This window comes from Taudactylus pleione, unplaced genomic scaffold (genome assembly GCF_031769625.1).
Source record: "Taudactylus pleione unplaced genomic scaffold, aTauple2 ptg000201l, whole genome shotgun sequence".
In the NCBI taxonomy this organism is placed as follows: domain Eukaryota; kingdom Metazoa; phylum Chordata; class Amphibia; order Anura; family Myobatrachidae; genus Taudactylus; species Taudactylus pleione.
Genome location: NW_028284603.1, coordinates 30,946,327 through 30,960,286, shown reverse-complemented (window position 1 = coordinate 30,960,286; position 13,960 = coordinate 30,946,327). Strand labels below are relative to the sequence as shown.

General features: G+C 46.4%; 1 protein-coding gene across 2 annotated transcripts in view; it reads right to left on the bottom strand.

The window, feature by feature from the left end:
- The window catches only part of USP34 (ubiquitin specific peptidase 34), a 265,775-nt gene that overhangs the window by 215,575 nt on the left and 36,240 nt on the right, over positions 1-13,960 (bottom strand). For both annotated transcript variants that reach the window (XM_088477313.1, XM_088477314.1), the window contains exon 3: positions 3,628-4,063. In XM_088477313.1, the coding sequence (XP_088333439.1) occupies positions 3,628-4,063 (436 nt within the window). The remainder of the gene's footprint in view (positions 1-3,627; positions 4,064-13,960) is intronic.

The window sequence follows — 13,960 nt, the reverse complement described above, 5'->3', positions numbered from 1 at the left end:
ATATAAACTGTGCACCTTTCCTGAGTAATTAATGTCTCACAGATCACATGAATAAACACATTATAAATAAAGAAAACATCAAAAATAAAAACATTAATGATAATGAAAAAAATTAAAGAGAAATAAAAAAAATGGATACTCCTTTTGAATAATGAAGGATTCAATGTTCCAATTGACTGCACCACAGATATTAAAAAAATTAGATTGTCTCGTAACACCAGGGCTCCAATATAAGACAATGTAGCAGTCTCCGCCATCAATCCACGTTTCACCGATCCTTCACCGCTCCTGAAGAAAGTGCCATGTGACACAGAATCACGTTGAGCACCTGTAGCCAAATCAAGCGTCCAGTGTGAACTGGGCGATCAGCATTCAGAGCTCCGGTTCTCCATCAGTTAAGCAGTCTTGTACGGCTTAAAGCCCCTGCATACGGCTTATCAGTGACCGCGCAGGGAATTCCTTGCACTGTATTCACGGAGTGGCTTCTCTACACAAGCATCAGCTAGTAAGTTGGCACTGACCGGTATATATTTCAGCACAGCTGGACAGACCTGCCTTTCACAAGTGTTGTTTACACAAGCAGGATGTCAAACGTTGATTGATGGCTGAGGCTGCTAAATTGTCTTATATTGGAGCCCTGGTGTTACAAGAAATTCTCATTTTTTTAATCTCTGTGGTGCAGTCAATTGGAACATTGAATCCTCCATTATTCAAAAGGAGTATCCATTTTTTATAATCATCATTAATGTGTTTTTATTTCTGATGTTTTCTTTATAATAAATGTGTTTATTTATTCATGTAAATTTTGAGATCTAAATTACTCAGGAAAGGTGCGCAGTTTATATATCTGTTTACTTATTTTACTAGGTCTTTTAAACATCCATATGTGGTAGCGATATGTGACAGCGCCAAGTGGTCTATCTATTTGTATTGTGTCTTTAAGTTCGGTTTTATAATGGTAAAACCTGAATTACACAGGTTGCTCCTCCTTTTACTTGCAAATTATGTTTATTCAAGTAGACAGTTTTTAACCTTTATTTTGAATTAACAACATTGTTGTCCTTGTATTTATACAGTATCACACAATTCTGAACGTCTTTTGTATTTTAATATTGGGAACCCCAATAAAAGTAATAAAGTAGGTAATATATATATTTCACATACAGCCACTGTATTGGGAGAACATAGAGTACACTACCAAACTCCTGATCAGAAGTTGCAAGTTTGTATCAAGGTGGGACAAAGTAAAATACCACTACATTTCTCAGCAGTAAGATAACAGTTCTAGGCCTGGGCTGATTCATTGTATTTCTGTAGAAAATGTGTGCACGATATGGAGATTTAGGAAGTGTATAAGCACCATATTTTGGCTCAGTCACAGACTACTGACTGCCATTAGAGGCTCATTTCTATGGCACAATAATCATTAAAGCAGCTGCATCTTTATGACGCTTCAGTACATCCTAAACCAGACATGCTCAGTTCCAGCTCCCTCCAATCATCTCAGCCAGCTTTTAAAGTCTATACTCGTTATACTGCATCCAATTCTCATCATGTAGGGGAGGAATCAGGAGACATTTACTGGGGTTTTCTACTGATTCATTCAAAACGTAAAAACGCTAAAACATATACATTTGTCTTTGAATATGTCATACCTTGTATAAAGTATACATACTGGGCAACAATCTACCTAAAACAATTACATAATGAATTTAGCTGGTACAAGTGAAAAATTACTTCCATTTGTGTCATGTACAAGTAGTGTATTTGCAGAACAACATAAATTTACTGTACAAAGCTATTTATGTACTCATAGATGATTGCTGCCCTGCACTGCGGTCACTGCAACTGAATGCAGTTTACACGGGCCTAGAAATTTGTGATTTATTGGTCAAAATGAAGATCATGGTCTATACTTCTAAACCCGGAAAAAATAGAACAAGCTACATTCATGGTCCCCCCAGCAATGCATTTCAGCCACAAGTGTAACTGCCCAGGAGTATTAGCTCTTGGAAAAAAAAGACACGTTTCCTCCAGACCTGCCTCTGTAACAAGCTTATAAGTTCCCTAAACAAATACCAAAATACTGTTCTAACTAGTTTCGGGGCAATTTGATACAGTGATTCATGAAAGAATCTTCAGATTCACATTAAAGCTTTTTAAAATCTACAGGTGCATTTTAATCAATATTGCCAAGGGCAAGTTTCATATTTATGTAATATTACTGCAAATAGATTTTTTCGTCTCCCAAAGTGAGATTCAGGTTACATGTATTATCCATGACTGATACCAAATGTATGTGCTTAAACATAAACAGGGTTTCTAGCAAGGAACAACAAACAAACAAAATGTTTTCACTAAATAATTGCAAGAGATAGCATTTTTCCAAAATAATATGCTGCAATGACCAATGTACAATCACAAAATAGGGTCTGATCATATGTAGGAAGTGTATAATATAATACCAAATCACAGCAGTGTGCGCCTGTCTAAATCCATCCAAAGCGGAATTATCTGTTAAGGGATATAGTATCATTATATTTAAGTGGAACTTTAGGCTTTTTATTCCTTTTAAAGTGCCAAGTAACTTACTGTCTCCATATAGTTAGATTTTAAATTACTTTCTACTAACTAATTCAGGAGTTTATAAGTCCAGCCTTCCTTTTATTTTATTGAAACTGTACCATAATGCCAATGTATATGCAAATTACAATAATGTAAAGCAGCACTTCCAGGTAGGGTGAAAAAAGATTCTCCTTCTGTGTTCTGGGGCAGATGTCCCAGCTCAGCACAAACATCATACTACTGCTTAGCAGTGTGTGGGGGGCTAAGCAGGAGGACAATATTAGAGGTCGTAATGTCCATGTCATCATACACTGCAGAAATGATCATTTGTCAGAGGAGTACCCTTCTCTAGACCAGTCTTCTCTAAGTTTTTTCCTGTGACTGGTCCTCCTGCTTATACCGCAGTCATTTAAAAGTGCTGAGAGCAATTACTTCCATAGCAACCTGCGAGAACAGATTTTACTTTGGGAGAGTGATAAATAGCAATTACTAGTTTATGTAATTTAAGGCAGATGCACATACTCATGGTATGTTCCCTTATTCACAGAACGGTTAACACATTCTAAGTAACCTCAAAAACTATTAATCACTACAAGGAACTCTTTATATTTACTCACTGCAAAGCCAAAGAGAGAACAAACAGCATTCATGGTTTGTCTATTGTCTGAAGGAAGGCCAGTAAGTATAGGCAAAGAGTTCCAAACAGTCATCAACAGATCACTAGTTGGAGGTCTGCTAATGGGTGCCATACATCTACGGTTCAATTACCTGTTCTGCCGACGCCGATTCACGGACATAGATTATCGGCCACCCCTCGGCGGATCAGGGAAATTCAACATGTTAAAAATACCAGACTCACCAATACAGACCATTAATCGCAGATGTATTTACCCTATAAGACCGCGCTCAGATTTAGTGAACACCGTTCAGAACGGATGAGTGGTTGCACAAGTTACTGGGAATTCCAACCAGCACAGGCACTAGCCATAAATTACAGATAAACTGCTTAAACTTTGACCTGCAGTATTAAGCACCACTCACACAAAAAACAATTAGATATACCTCTATTGTTGGATGCGTGTTATGCTTGTAAGCCGTGTAGAGAGGAAATTGTATCTGAAAAATTTTTGCCACACACAATAAAAGTTTTTCTTTTTCGTCTGTATTCCATAAACTATACGGGTCAGTGCTTTTCAAAGAGTCATCTTCTGTCAGGTTACAACTCCTTGCCGCTTCTAACTGCTTCTCTGGGGCTTTGCATGGTTCCGTTTGCCCCTCTTCCCCTTCCTCCTCCTCTTGTGGTTCCTTCTCCACATTCAGCAGCTCCTCAGATGGGTTACCCTCATCTTGCCAGTTTGAATCAGGGCTAGTAGTGCAAAATTTCAAAAGCTGGTCCCGCAGGGTTTGGACTTGACCAATCACCAAGTTAATAAGGGCACACACCACTTGGTTAAAGATCTCCAAATGTTTATACTCCTTAAAGCAGCACAGACACTGTCTGGAAAAAGAAGAAAACACCTATATCAATACTTGCAATTCTACCCAACCAGAAAACAATTTTATTCCTGCACAGAATCACTTTCTGTAGGAAACTGTGCAGCACAGGGGCTCTGAAACGATCCACATATTGTAATAACAAATTAAAATAAACATAAAATTATCTAAATGGTGCTTTAGAAAAAAAAAATATGAGATATGGTAAGAACTTACCCTTGTTATCTCTATTTCTACGAAGTCCATAGGGTTCCACAGGATACCTTGGGGTATAGGTGTGACGTCAGTCGCAGGGCACCAAAGAGTTAAGCTTTCAGCCTCCCAGGATGCACTAGGTCCCCCTCCTATACCCCGCCCCCAGGCCAAGGCACCTCAGTTAGTTACCAAGCCATAGGCCGGAGGAGGAGAAGGAAGAGAGAGAACAAAGATCTGGACACATACAAGAATCACATTCTCACCAGAGGGAGACGGAAAACCGGTGACCAGAGCAAAGCCCATCTGCAGCACAGGTGCGACAGGGCGGGAGTCCTGTGGAACCCTATGGACTTCGTAGAAATAGAGATAACAAGGGTAAGTTCTTACCATATCTCATATTTTCTACTTCAGGGTCCATAGGGTATCCACAGGATACCTTGGGGATGTCCCAAAGCAGTATCCTTTAAGGGTGGGGACGCTCCTGTGCAGAAAGGAGAATCCGCCGCCCGAAGGAAGCATCCTGAGAGGCGAAGGTGTCAAACCTGTAATACCTCACGAAGGTATGGACAGAAGACCACGTAGCAGCCTTGCAGATCTGAACTGCCGAGGCACCACGTCAAGCTGCCCACGAAGGACCCACAGACCTAGTGGAATGAGCCTTCAGAGAAGGAGGGACCGGTAGGCCTTCATGAAGATAAGCTTCAGAAATAGCCATACGGATCCAGGCTGCCAAAGTTTGCTTTGAAGCAGGCCAACCCTTTTTACAGAAGCCATAGAGGACAACAAAGCGTCCGACTTCCTAAACAAAGAAGTGCGGTCCACATAAGTCCTTAAGGCCCGCACAACATCCAAAGAGGCCTCACCCACGGAAAGACCCGGTGAGTTAAAGGCCGGAACAACTATTTCCTCGTTAACCTGAAACTGGGAAACAACTTTGGGGAGAAACTCGGGCCGAGTGCGGAGCACTGCCCTGTTCCCATGAAAAAAACCAAGAAAGGGGGTCTACAAGAAAGAGCCCCTAACTCAGAAACACGTCTGGCTGAAGCAACGGCCAGAAGGAAAACAGTCTTAGCTGTTAGCCATTTAATATCCACTGAGCCCAGTGGTTCAAACGGCGGTCCTTGGAGAGTCCTCAGGGCCACAGCCAAATCCCAAGGCGCCACAGGTGGAACAAAGGGCGGCTGAATACGGAGAACACCTTGCATAAAGGTGCGCACATCCGGGATTGTAGCAATCCTACGGTGAAACCAGACAGATAGGGCCGAAACCTGTACCTTCAAAGAAGCAAGGCGAAGCCCATGATCTAGTCCCGCTTGCAGGAAGGCGAGAATCCGAGACAGACGAAACTCCCGCGGTGCATAACCTCTCGGTCGACACCACTGGAAGAACGTATGCCACACGCGATGGTATATCCTCGCGGAAGACGGTTTCCGAGCTCGTAACATGGTACACAGCATAGAGCTGGCAAACCCCCAGGACCTCAGCATGGCCGTCTCAACAGCCACGCCGCCAAAGACAGCCGAGTCAGGTCCGGGTGAAGACAAGGACCCTGAGACAGAAGGTCCGGTCGTAGCGGCAACCGCAGAGGACTGTCGACGGACAGACCCTGAAGGTCTGAGAACCAGTGCCGTCTGGGCCACGCGGGAGCTATCAACAGGAGCGTCCCTCCTTCCTGTTTGAATTTCCGGATTACCCGTGGAAGAAGGGAGACCGGAGGGAACAGGTATGCGAACCTGAACGTCCACCGGACGGACAGAGCATCCACCAGAGACGCCCCTTCGTCTCTTGTGCGAGACCCGTACACCGGCAACTTGTTGTTGTGCCGGGACGCCATGAGGTCGATTTCTGGAAGACCCCACCTGTCCACCAGTAGTTGAAAAACGTCCGGGTGCAGGGACCATTCCCCTGGATGAACGTCCTGGCGACTTAGAAAGTCCGCCTCCCAATTTAGCACTCCCGGGATGAAGACCGCTGATATGGCCGGAAGATTGCGCTCCGCCCAAACCAGGATCCGAGAGACCTCTACGAGAGCCGCCCGACTGCGAGTTCCTCCTTGCCTGTTTATGTAGGCCACGGTGGTAGCATTGTCCGACTGGACCTGCACCGGGTGACCCTGGAGAAACCGCTGTGCCTGCAGGAGAGCATTGAAGACCGCACGGAGTTCCAAGATATTTATTGGAAGCTCCGCTTCTGTCGGTGTCCACCTGCCCTGGAACAAGTGTGGACCCGAAACTGCTCCCCAGCCCCGAAGACTGGCGTCCGTTGTCAACAGGACCCAATTTGGAACCCAGAATGGACGTCCCTTGTTGAGGTGGGTCATCTTTAACCACCACGCAAGGGACAGGCGAACCTCCGGGGTGAGCACAATCGTCTGGAACTTCAGAGACTGAGGCAGCCCGTTCCACTTGGACAGGATCAGGTGCTGCAGAGGTCTAGAGTGAAACTGGGCGTATTCCACCATGTCGAACACCGACACCATGGAGCCCAGTAACCTCATCGCCGAGTGTAAGGACACCCGGCGGCTGTGCAGACAACTGCGCACCCTTGACTGTAAAGCAGAGATCTTGTCCTCCGTCACGAAGATCCTTTGCTGTCCCGAGTCCAATAAGGCTCCAAGATGCAGAATCCTCCGAGACGGGATTAGAGTGGACTTCTGCCAGTTAATTAGCCAGCCGTGCCGTTGCAGCAGTGCAATGGTCAGGTCCAAGTGGTGTAACAGGAGCTCTGGAGATCGTGCCACCAATAACAGGTCGTCCAAGTACGGCAACATGCGGACTCCTTGCAGCCGCAGAGAAGCCGCCATGACCGCCATAGCGTCCTGTATGTCCAATGACACCATGTAGTCCCCAGGTTCCAGCGCCAGAATGATGGACCGTAGGGTCTCCATCCGAAACTTCGGGACCCGCAAAGACTTGTTGAGTGCTTTGAGGTTGAGAATCGGACGATATGACCCATTGGGTTTCTGTACCAAAAATAGATTTGAATAGAAACCCTGGCCCCTCTGGGAGAATGGAACAGGCACTATAACTCCAGCCTGGAGCATAGTGTGCAATACCTTCCGCAGCTCCGTAGCCTTGTTCCGGTCTGATGGTAGACCCGTGGTGAAGAATCGAGCCGGGGGTCTGTGCCGGAAGGAGAGGGCGTACCCGTGAGAGACCACCTCCAGAACCCAAGTGTCTGTCGTAGTGAACGACCAACACCGGGAGAACTGCAGCAGGCGGCCTCCCACCCTGGGATCCCCCAAGGGGAGACCCGGACCGTCAGGCCGCAGGCTTGTCATCTGGCTTGGGGGCCGGACGTCTGGTACTCCATGCCTGTTTCCGGGGCTTGCCCGATTTCTTAGGGCCAGCCTGTCGAGGAAACGACTGTGGTTTGGGCCTGCCCTGGGCCCTAGATGACCGAAAGGACGATGGTCCAGAACCAGAAGGAGCAGCGGCCGACGGGAGACAAGCAGATTTGGCTGCCGCCAGCGTGGCCACAATCTTATCCAGATCCGGACCGAAGAGAACTTCTCCGGTAAACGGCAACGCTTTCAGACCTTTCTTGGATCTGCGTCCGCCTTCCAGGATCGCAGCCACAAGGTGCGACGAGCAGCTACCGCTGCTGAAGAAATTCTAGACACCAGAGTACTAATGTCTAGAGCCGCCTCGTTGATGTAGGTGGCCGAATCACGGAGATTGCCAATCAACTCCGCTTGTTCGGCCGGACAGTCGGATTCAAAAGAAGCCTCTAATGAATCCGCCCAGCGCTCCATCGCTCTGGCAACCCAGCAAATGGCCATAGCCGGCCGTGCTGCCCCCCCTGCAAGGGAATAAGCGGACTTCAGGCAGATTTCTACCTTGCGGTCCGTAGCATCCTTAAGGGAGGACATGGATGGCATCGGCAATGTGGCACTACGGACAAGACGGGTCACGTGAGAATCCACCTGTGGAGGGGATTCACACTTAGCAAAATAATTATCCGCGAACGGATAAGCCACCGCCAGGCGTCTCTGCGGCTGGTATCTTTTGCCAGGTTGTTTCCACGCCTCCTCTAAATGGTCCACCAACTGACCCGAAAGAGGAAAGACTGTGGCATCGCCCTTCACATCTTTGAAAAAGGCATACTTAGATTTAGCCGCTGGGGGAACTTCGTCCTCAATCACCAAGGCTGTGCGGACCGCCCGAATAAGTCCAGGAATATATACTTTGGACTTAGCATCAGCGTCCTTAGTATGGAAAGGTTCCTGATCGTAAGGATCCAGAATCTCCCCATCATCAGACGTCCCTTCGTCATCCTCATAAGGAGCGGACAGAGACGCCACCGGCCTTTTATGAGGCCGCATCACAGACTCCCCTTGCAATACATCTGACAAGTGCTGTAAAGAACTCGTCAGGGAGTTAACCCACGCTGGCTCCTGAGAACCCGGGAGCGGGGAAATAGGGAGACTGTGGGGTACCACCAATTGTCGTGGGAACCCCTGCATGGGTGACGACACCACAGACTGCTGGGACAAACCCATCGGAGTAAACGCGGGCTGCGGAGCTAACTGGCCCACTAAAGCTGTTAACGCCTGAGCGAAACAAGCCCAGGGCGGCTCCTGTACCGGTGCTGTAACCGTAATAGGCCGCGCCATGGACAACACTGCCGGCAAAGGCCCTCCGCGCTACCCTCCCCCTCCGCTAACGGTACTTTGCACGTGGTACACTGTAGCCGGAGGGGAAAATCACTTTCAGACATGATGGCACCACGTATGTGACCTCTCTCACCAATTAAGTATTAAATAGGCGAGAGACCACCCTGCAGCACCGCACCGCAAGGGCTTTAGCAGAAAGAACAGGGACAGTAATAAAGCTGACAGTTTAGTGAAGAATAGTTACAGGCAGCGCTAGCACAGTCACATACAATGCAGAGAAATAACAATTCCTGCACTAACAGCGCTGATCACTCAACTACACAGACACAGGGCCTGGTAGGACACAGCGCTGCATACACAGACCTGAGCCACAGCGGAGGAGAGGTATGCGGGGGGACCCAGACCACGATGCTTCCTTCCAGACTTCCAGCAGCGTTCACCATGCGTTGCAGAGAAGATGGCCGCCGAGGAGCAGAGAGAAGCTGGCCTGGGGGAGGAGCGCTGACACAGGACCAGTCAGCACAGTGCAGAGAGGGCTGTGTGCAGCGGGGGAGGCGCCGGCTGTGAGACAGGGAAGGCGCGCTCCCCTGGCATGCATTTAACCCCTGGGACGCCGCAGCGCTACCGCTCTGCTGCGGTCCGCTGTCCCAGGGGGTAGTGGAAGCGCAGGTTGGTCGCCTGGCTCCACGCTGCAGCCAGTCCCCAGGGAGCCCCCTGCCTGGGGACTTAGGACCATGTGATCAGCGGGGACCCACCGCGGGACCCCGCTGCTTACCTCTGTCCCCCTTGAATCCGGCCATGGTCCGGAGCATCTGGGGTCACCGCTAGCTGTGACCCCAGACGCCCACCAGCATCCCCGGATCAGTACCGGCGTTCTGGTACCGGCGGGGTGTAGGGAAGACAGCATGGACGTCAGGACTGACTGTCCATGCTGTTCATCCAGTTGTGCAGCCACAGCTGCATGAAGAATAAGCTTCAGGGGCTCTTCTAGCCCCCACTCCAACAGGTGCACCCGACTCCGGCCGGGCACCAAACTAAACTGAGGTGCCTTGGCCTGGGGGCGGGGTATAGGAGGGGGACCTAGTGCATCCTGGGAGGCTGAAAGCTTAACTCTTTGGTGCCCTGCGACTGACGTCACACCTATACCCCAAGGTATCCTGTGGATACCCTATGGACCCTGAAGTAGAAATACTAATCTAAATAGAGATGTGGCTTATGGTTACAACAGACAGATGAAGCTGTGTTTTGTTGTCAACAAGTACTAAAAGAAATGGTAGCCATTTATTAGCTGGGTGCTCAAAATATATTTCAATAAACAAAAACATATCATAAAAACACAACACTCAGAGGCCGATTCACTTCTCAGCGAAGTGCTGCCTAACATCACCACAATGGCCGGCAGTGTACATTACAACCTGTTAAGGTAAGTGGATGGTTGGTTGTGCACTCGGTGACTGTTACAGAGGTACTATGCACTCATTGCTGTGATTTTAATCTGCCCCCTCAATCTGTCAGAACATAAATGTCAAAGAGACAAGTCTATTAAAAGAGTAATACTGCAACAATGCATATTTTTTTTTGTTTGGCTTTTCGGTTTGTTTTGACAACACAATGGCTCTTATTTTGTTTGTGGATGTCATTGTTACAGATTTGTCCCCCTACACCAGGGCTTGACAAATTTTTCTAAAATCTAGGAGCCAGGATGAAACTGTAGGAGCCAGACCACCGCCCCCCCCCCCCAAAGAAATGACAGTAGTGTGTGAGGAGCTCTGTGTGTTATCCAAGTGTTATACACACTATACTAGTCTACAAAATGGATAGTAAAATGGAGGCTACCCCACTGCTCTGCACAGCTTCGCCTGCTCCACCCCCCCTTCCAGTAATAATAGACCTAATTTGCACATAAAACAATGGTGTCAGAAAGTACTACTACAGCTAAAGACAGCAGGAGTCACCGCGGGCCGGGACGGAGAGGAGGAGTCAGCATAGGATGGGACGGCAGGCGACACTCCGCACATGCACTCCTGTGCATGACATGACCACCGCAAAACTACAGACACAAATCTCTGCTGGGGATGACGAGGATCTGCTTCTGCCCTCCCTGCAAAATCTGGGAGCCAGGCAGCACAATCTAGTCGCCATGGCGACATGGCCCCTGGGATTTGTCAAGCCTTGTCCTTCACCATTGCTGCAATCACATCAACAGATCTTCTCATCAGCCGGGTTGCATGCACCGAGCATCTTTTTGGCTTGTAAATGTGACTTAGTCGCAAATGAATATTTAAAACCACTTCACCAGGCTCAGCGAATTCATTTGATACGTGACACTTCTATTTCTGTGTGCGACTGGGTCAATCAGTATACGAAGTGCTACGACGATGCTGCAGATTTTTTCCACTCCAACTTCTGTTGTGATATGTACTGTACTCAGGCTCTGTCACACACAGCTATATACAAGTGTTGCATATCATATCAGTGCAGTCTCGTGAAGTGATTTGACGCACCAGATTGCGACTAAGACGCATTTCGGGTGAAAAAGCCGCTTGGCAAAGTCGCTCGGGACAAGACAGCTCACTCATGCCAGGAGGTGTCACGTGCTGCATGGCGTATTGAGGCTAGGTGTATGAGGGCACATCTGTATATTGTGTGGGGAAGGCATTTGTTTGATAGATTTCCCATAGATAGCATTAGAAACTACAATAGTTGCTGGTTAAAATTAAATATATATGTTTTCAAGGATCCAACACTCCATACAATGTGCATATGAAAAACGCTGGTGGCCTAACAGGTGGATGCACAAATAGAAGAACAAAAGTGCAGCACTCAGCATGAAATAAATCACAACACCAGCTCCTAGGATAATACATCAACGTTTCAGTGTATTGTCACCTTCGTCAGGATATATCCTATACAATACACTGAAACATTGATAGGATATCAACGGAGCTGGAGTTGTGATTTATTTCATGCTGAGCGCCGCACCTATGTATGTATGTATACACTAATTATATTTATACATACATACATACATACATATATATATATATATATATATATATATATAGTTATATAGTTATTTCTATTACACACACACACAGTACACCAGTCAAAAATTTGGACACCTTCTCATTCAATGTTTTTTGTTTATTTAAATTATTTTAAACATAGTAGATTAATACTAAAGACCTCAAAACTATGAAAGAACACATATGAAATGATGTTGTAAAAAAAAAATATATATATATATATATATGTGTTTTATATTTTAGATTCCTCAAAGTAGCCCCCTTTTGCTTGGATGACAGCTTTGCACACTCTTGGCATTCTCTACATCAGCTTCATGAAGTAGTCTCCTGGAATGGTTTTGAATTAACAGGTGTGCCTTGTCAAGAGTCAATCTGTGGAATTACTTGCCTTCTTAATGTGTTTGAGACCATCAGTTGTGTTGTGTAGAGGTAGGGTTAGTACACAGTGGACACCACTATTTGACTACTGTTGTAATCCATATTATGGCACCAACCACTCAACTCAGTAAAGAGAAATCACAGTCCATCATTACTTTAAGACATGAAGGTCAGTCGATACGGAAAATTTCAAGAACTTTGAATGTATCCTCAAGTGCAGTTGCAAAAACCATCAAACGCTATGATGAAACTGGCTCTCATGAGGACCGCCCCAGGAAAGGAAGACCAAGAGTTACCTCTACTGCAGAGGATAAGTGCATTAGAGTTAGCAACCTCAGAAACTGCTACTTAACAGCACCTCAGATTAGAGACCACAAAGTCTTCACAGAGTTCAAGTAGCAGACAACTCTCAACATCAACTGTTCAGAGGAGAATGCGTGAATCAGACCTTCATGGTCGTATTGCTGCGAAGAAGCCACTACTGGAGGCTGAACAACAAGAAGAGAATTGTTTGGGCCAAGAAACACAAGGAATGGGCATTAGACCAATGGAAATCTGTACTTTGGTCTGATGAGTCCAAACGTGAGATTTTTGGTTCCAACCACCGTGTCTTTGTGAGACGCAGAGGTGGTGAGCGGATGGTTCCCACTGTGAATAATGGAGGAGGAGGTGTGATGGTGTGGGGGTGCTTTGCTGGTGACACTGTTGGTGATTTATTCAAAATTCACAGCACAATTAACCAGCATGGCTACCACAGCATTCTGCAGCACCATGCCATTCCATCTGGTTTGCGCTTACTGGGACCATAATTTGTTTTTCAACAAGACAATGACCCCAAACACACCTCGAGGCTATGAAAGGGTTACTTGGCCAAGAAGGAAAGTGAAGGAGTGCTGCGTCAGATGACCTGGCCTCCACAATCACCCAACCTAAACCCAATTGAGCTGGTTTGGGATGAGTTGGACCGCAGAGTGGAGGAAAAGCAGCCAACAAGTGCTCAGCACCTCTGGGAACTCCTTCAAGACTGTTGGAAAATCATTCCAGGAGACTACCTCATGAAGCCGATTGAGAGAATGCCAAGAGTGTGCAAAGCTGTAATCCAAGCAAAAGGGGGCTACTTTGAGGAATCTAAAATATAAAACATATTTTGATTTAACACTTTTTTTTGCTTACAATAAACATTCCATATGTGTTCTTTCATGGTTCTGATGTCTTCAGTATTAATCTACTATGTTGAAAATAATTAAAATAAACAAAAACCATTGAATGAGAAGGTGTGTCCAAACTTTTGACTGGTACTGTGTGTATATACAGTCAGGTGCATAAATATTGGGACATTGACAGAATTTTCATATTTTGGCCTCTATTCACCACCACAATGGCTTTGAAATGAAACAAACAAGATGTGCTTTAACTGCAGACTTTCAGATTTAATTTGAGGGTAATTACATCCAAATCAGATGAACGGTGTAGGAATTACAACGGTTTCTATAGGGGCCAAAAGTAATGGGACTATCAACTCAAAAGCTATTTCATGGACAGGTGTGGGCTATTCCCTCGTTATTTCATTATCAATTAAGCAGGTAAAAGGTCTGGAGTTGATTCTAGGTGTGACATTTGGAATCAGTTGCTGTCGACTCTCAATATGAGATCCAAAGAGCTGTCACTATCAGTGAAGCAACCCATC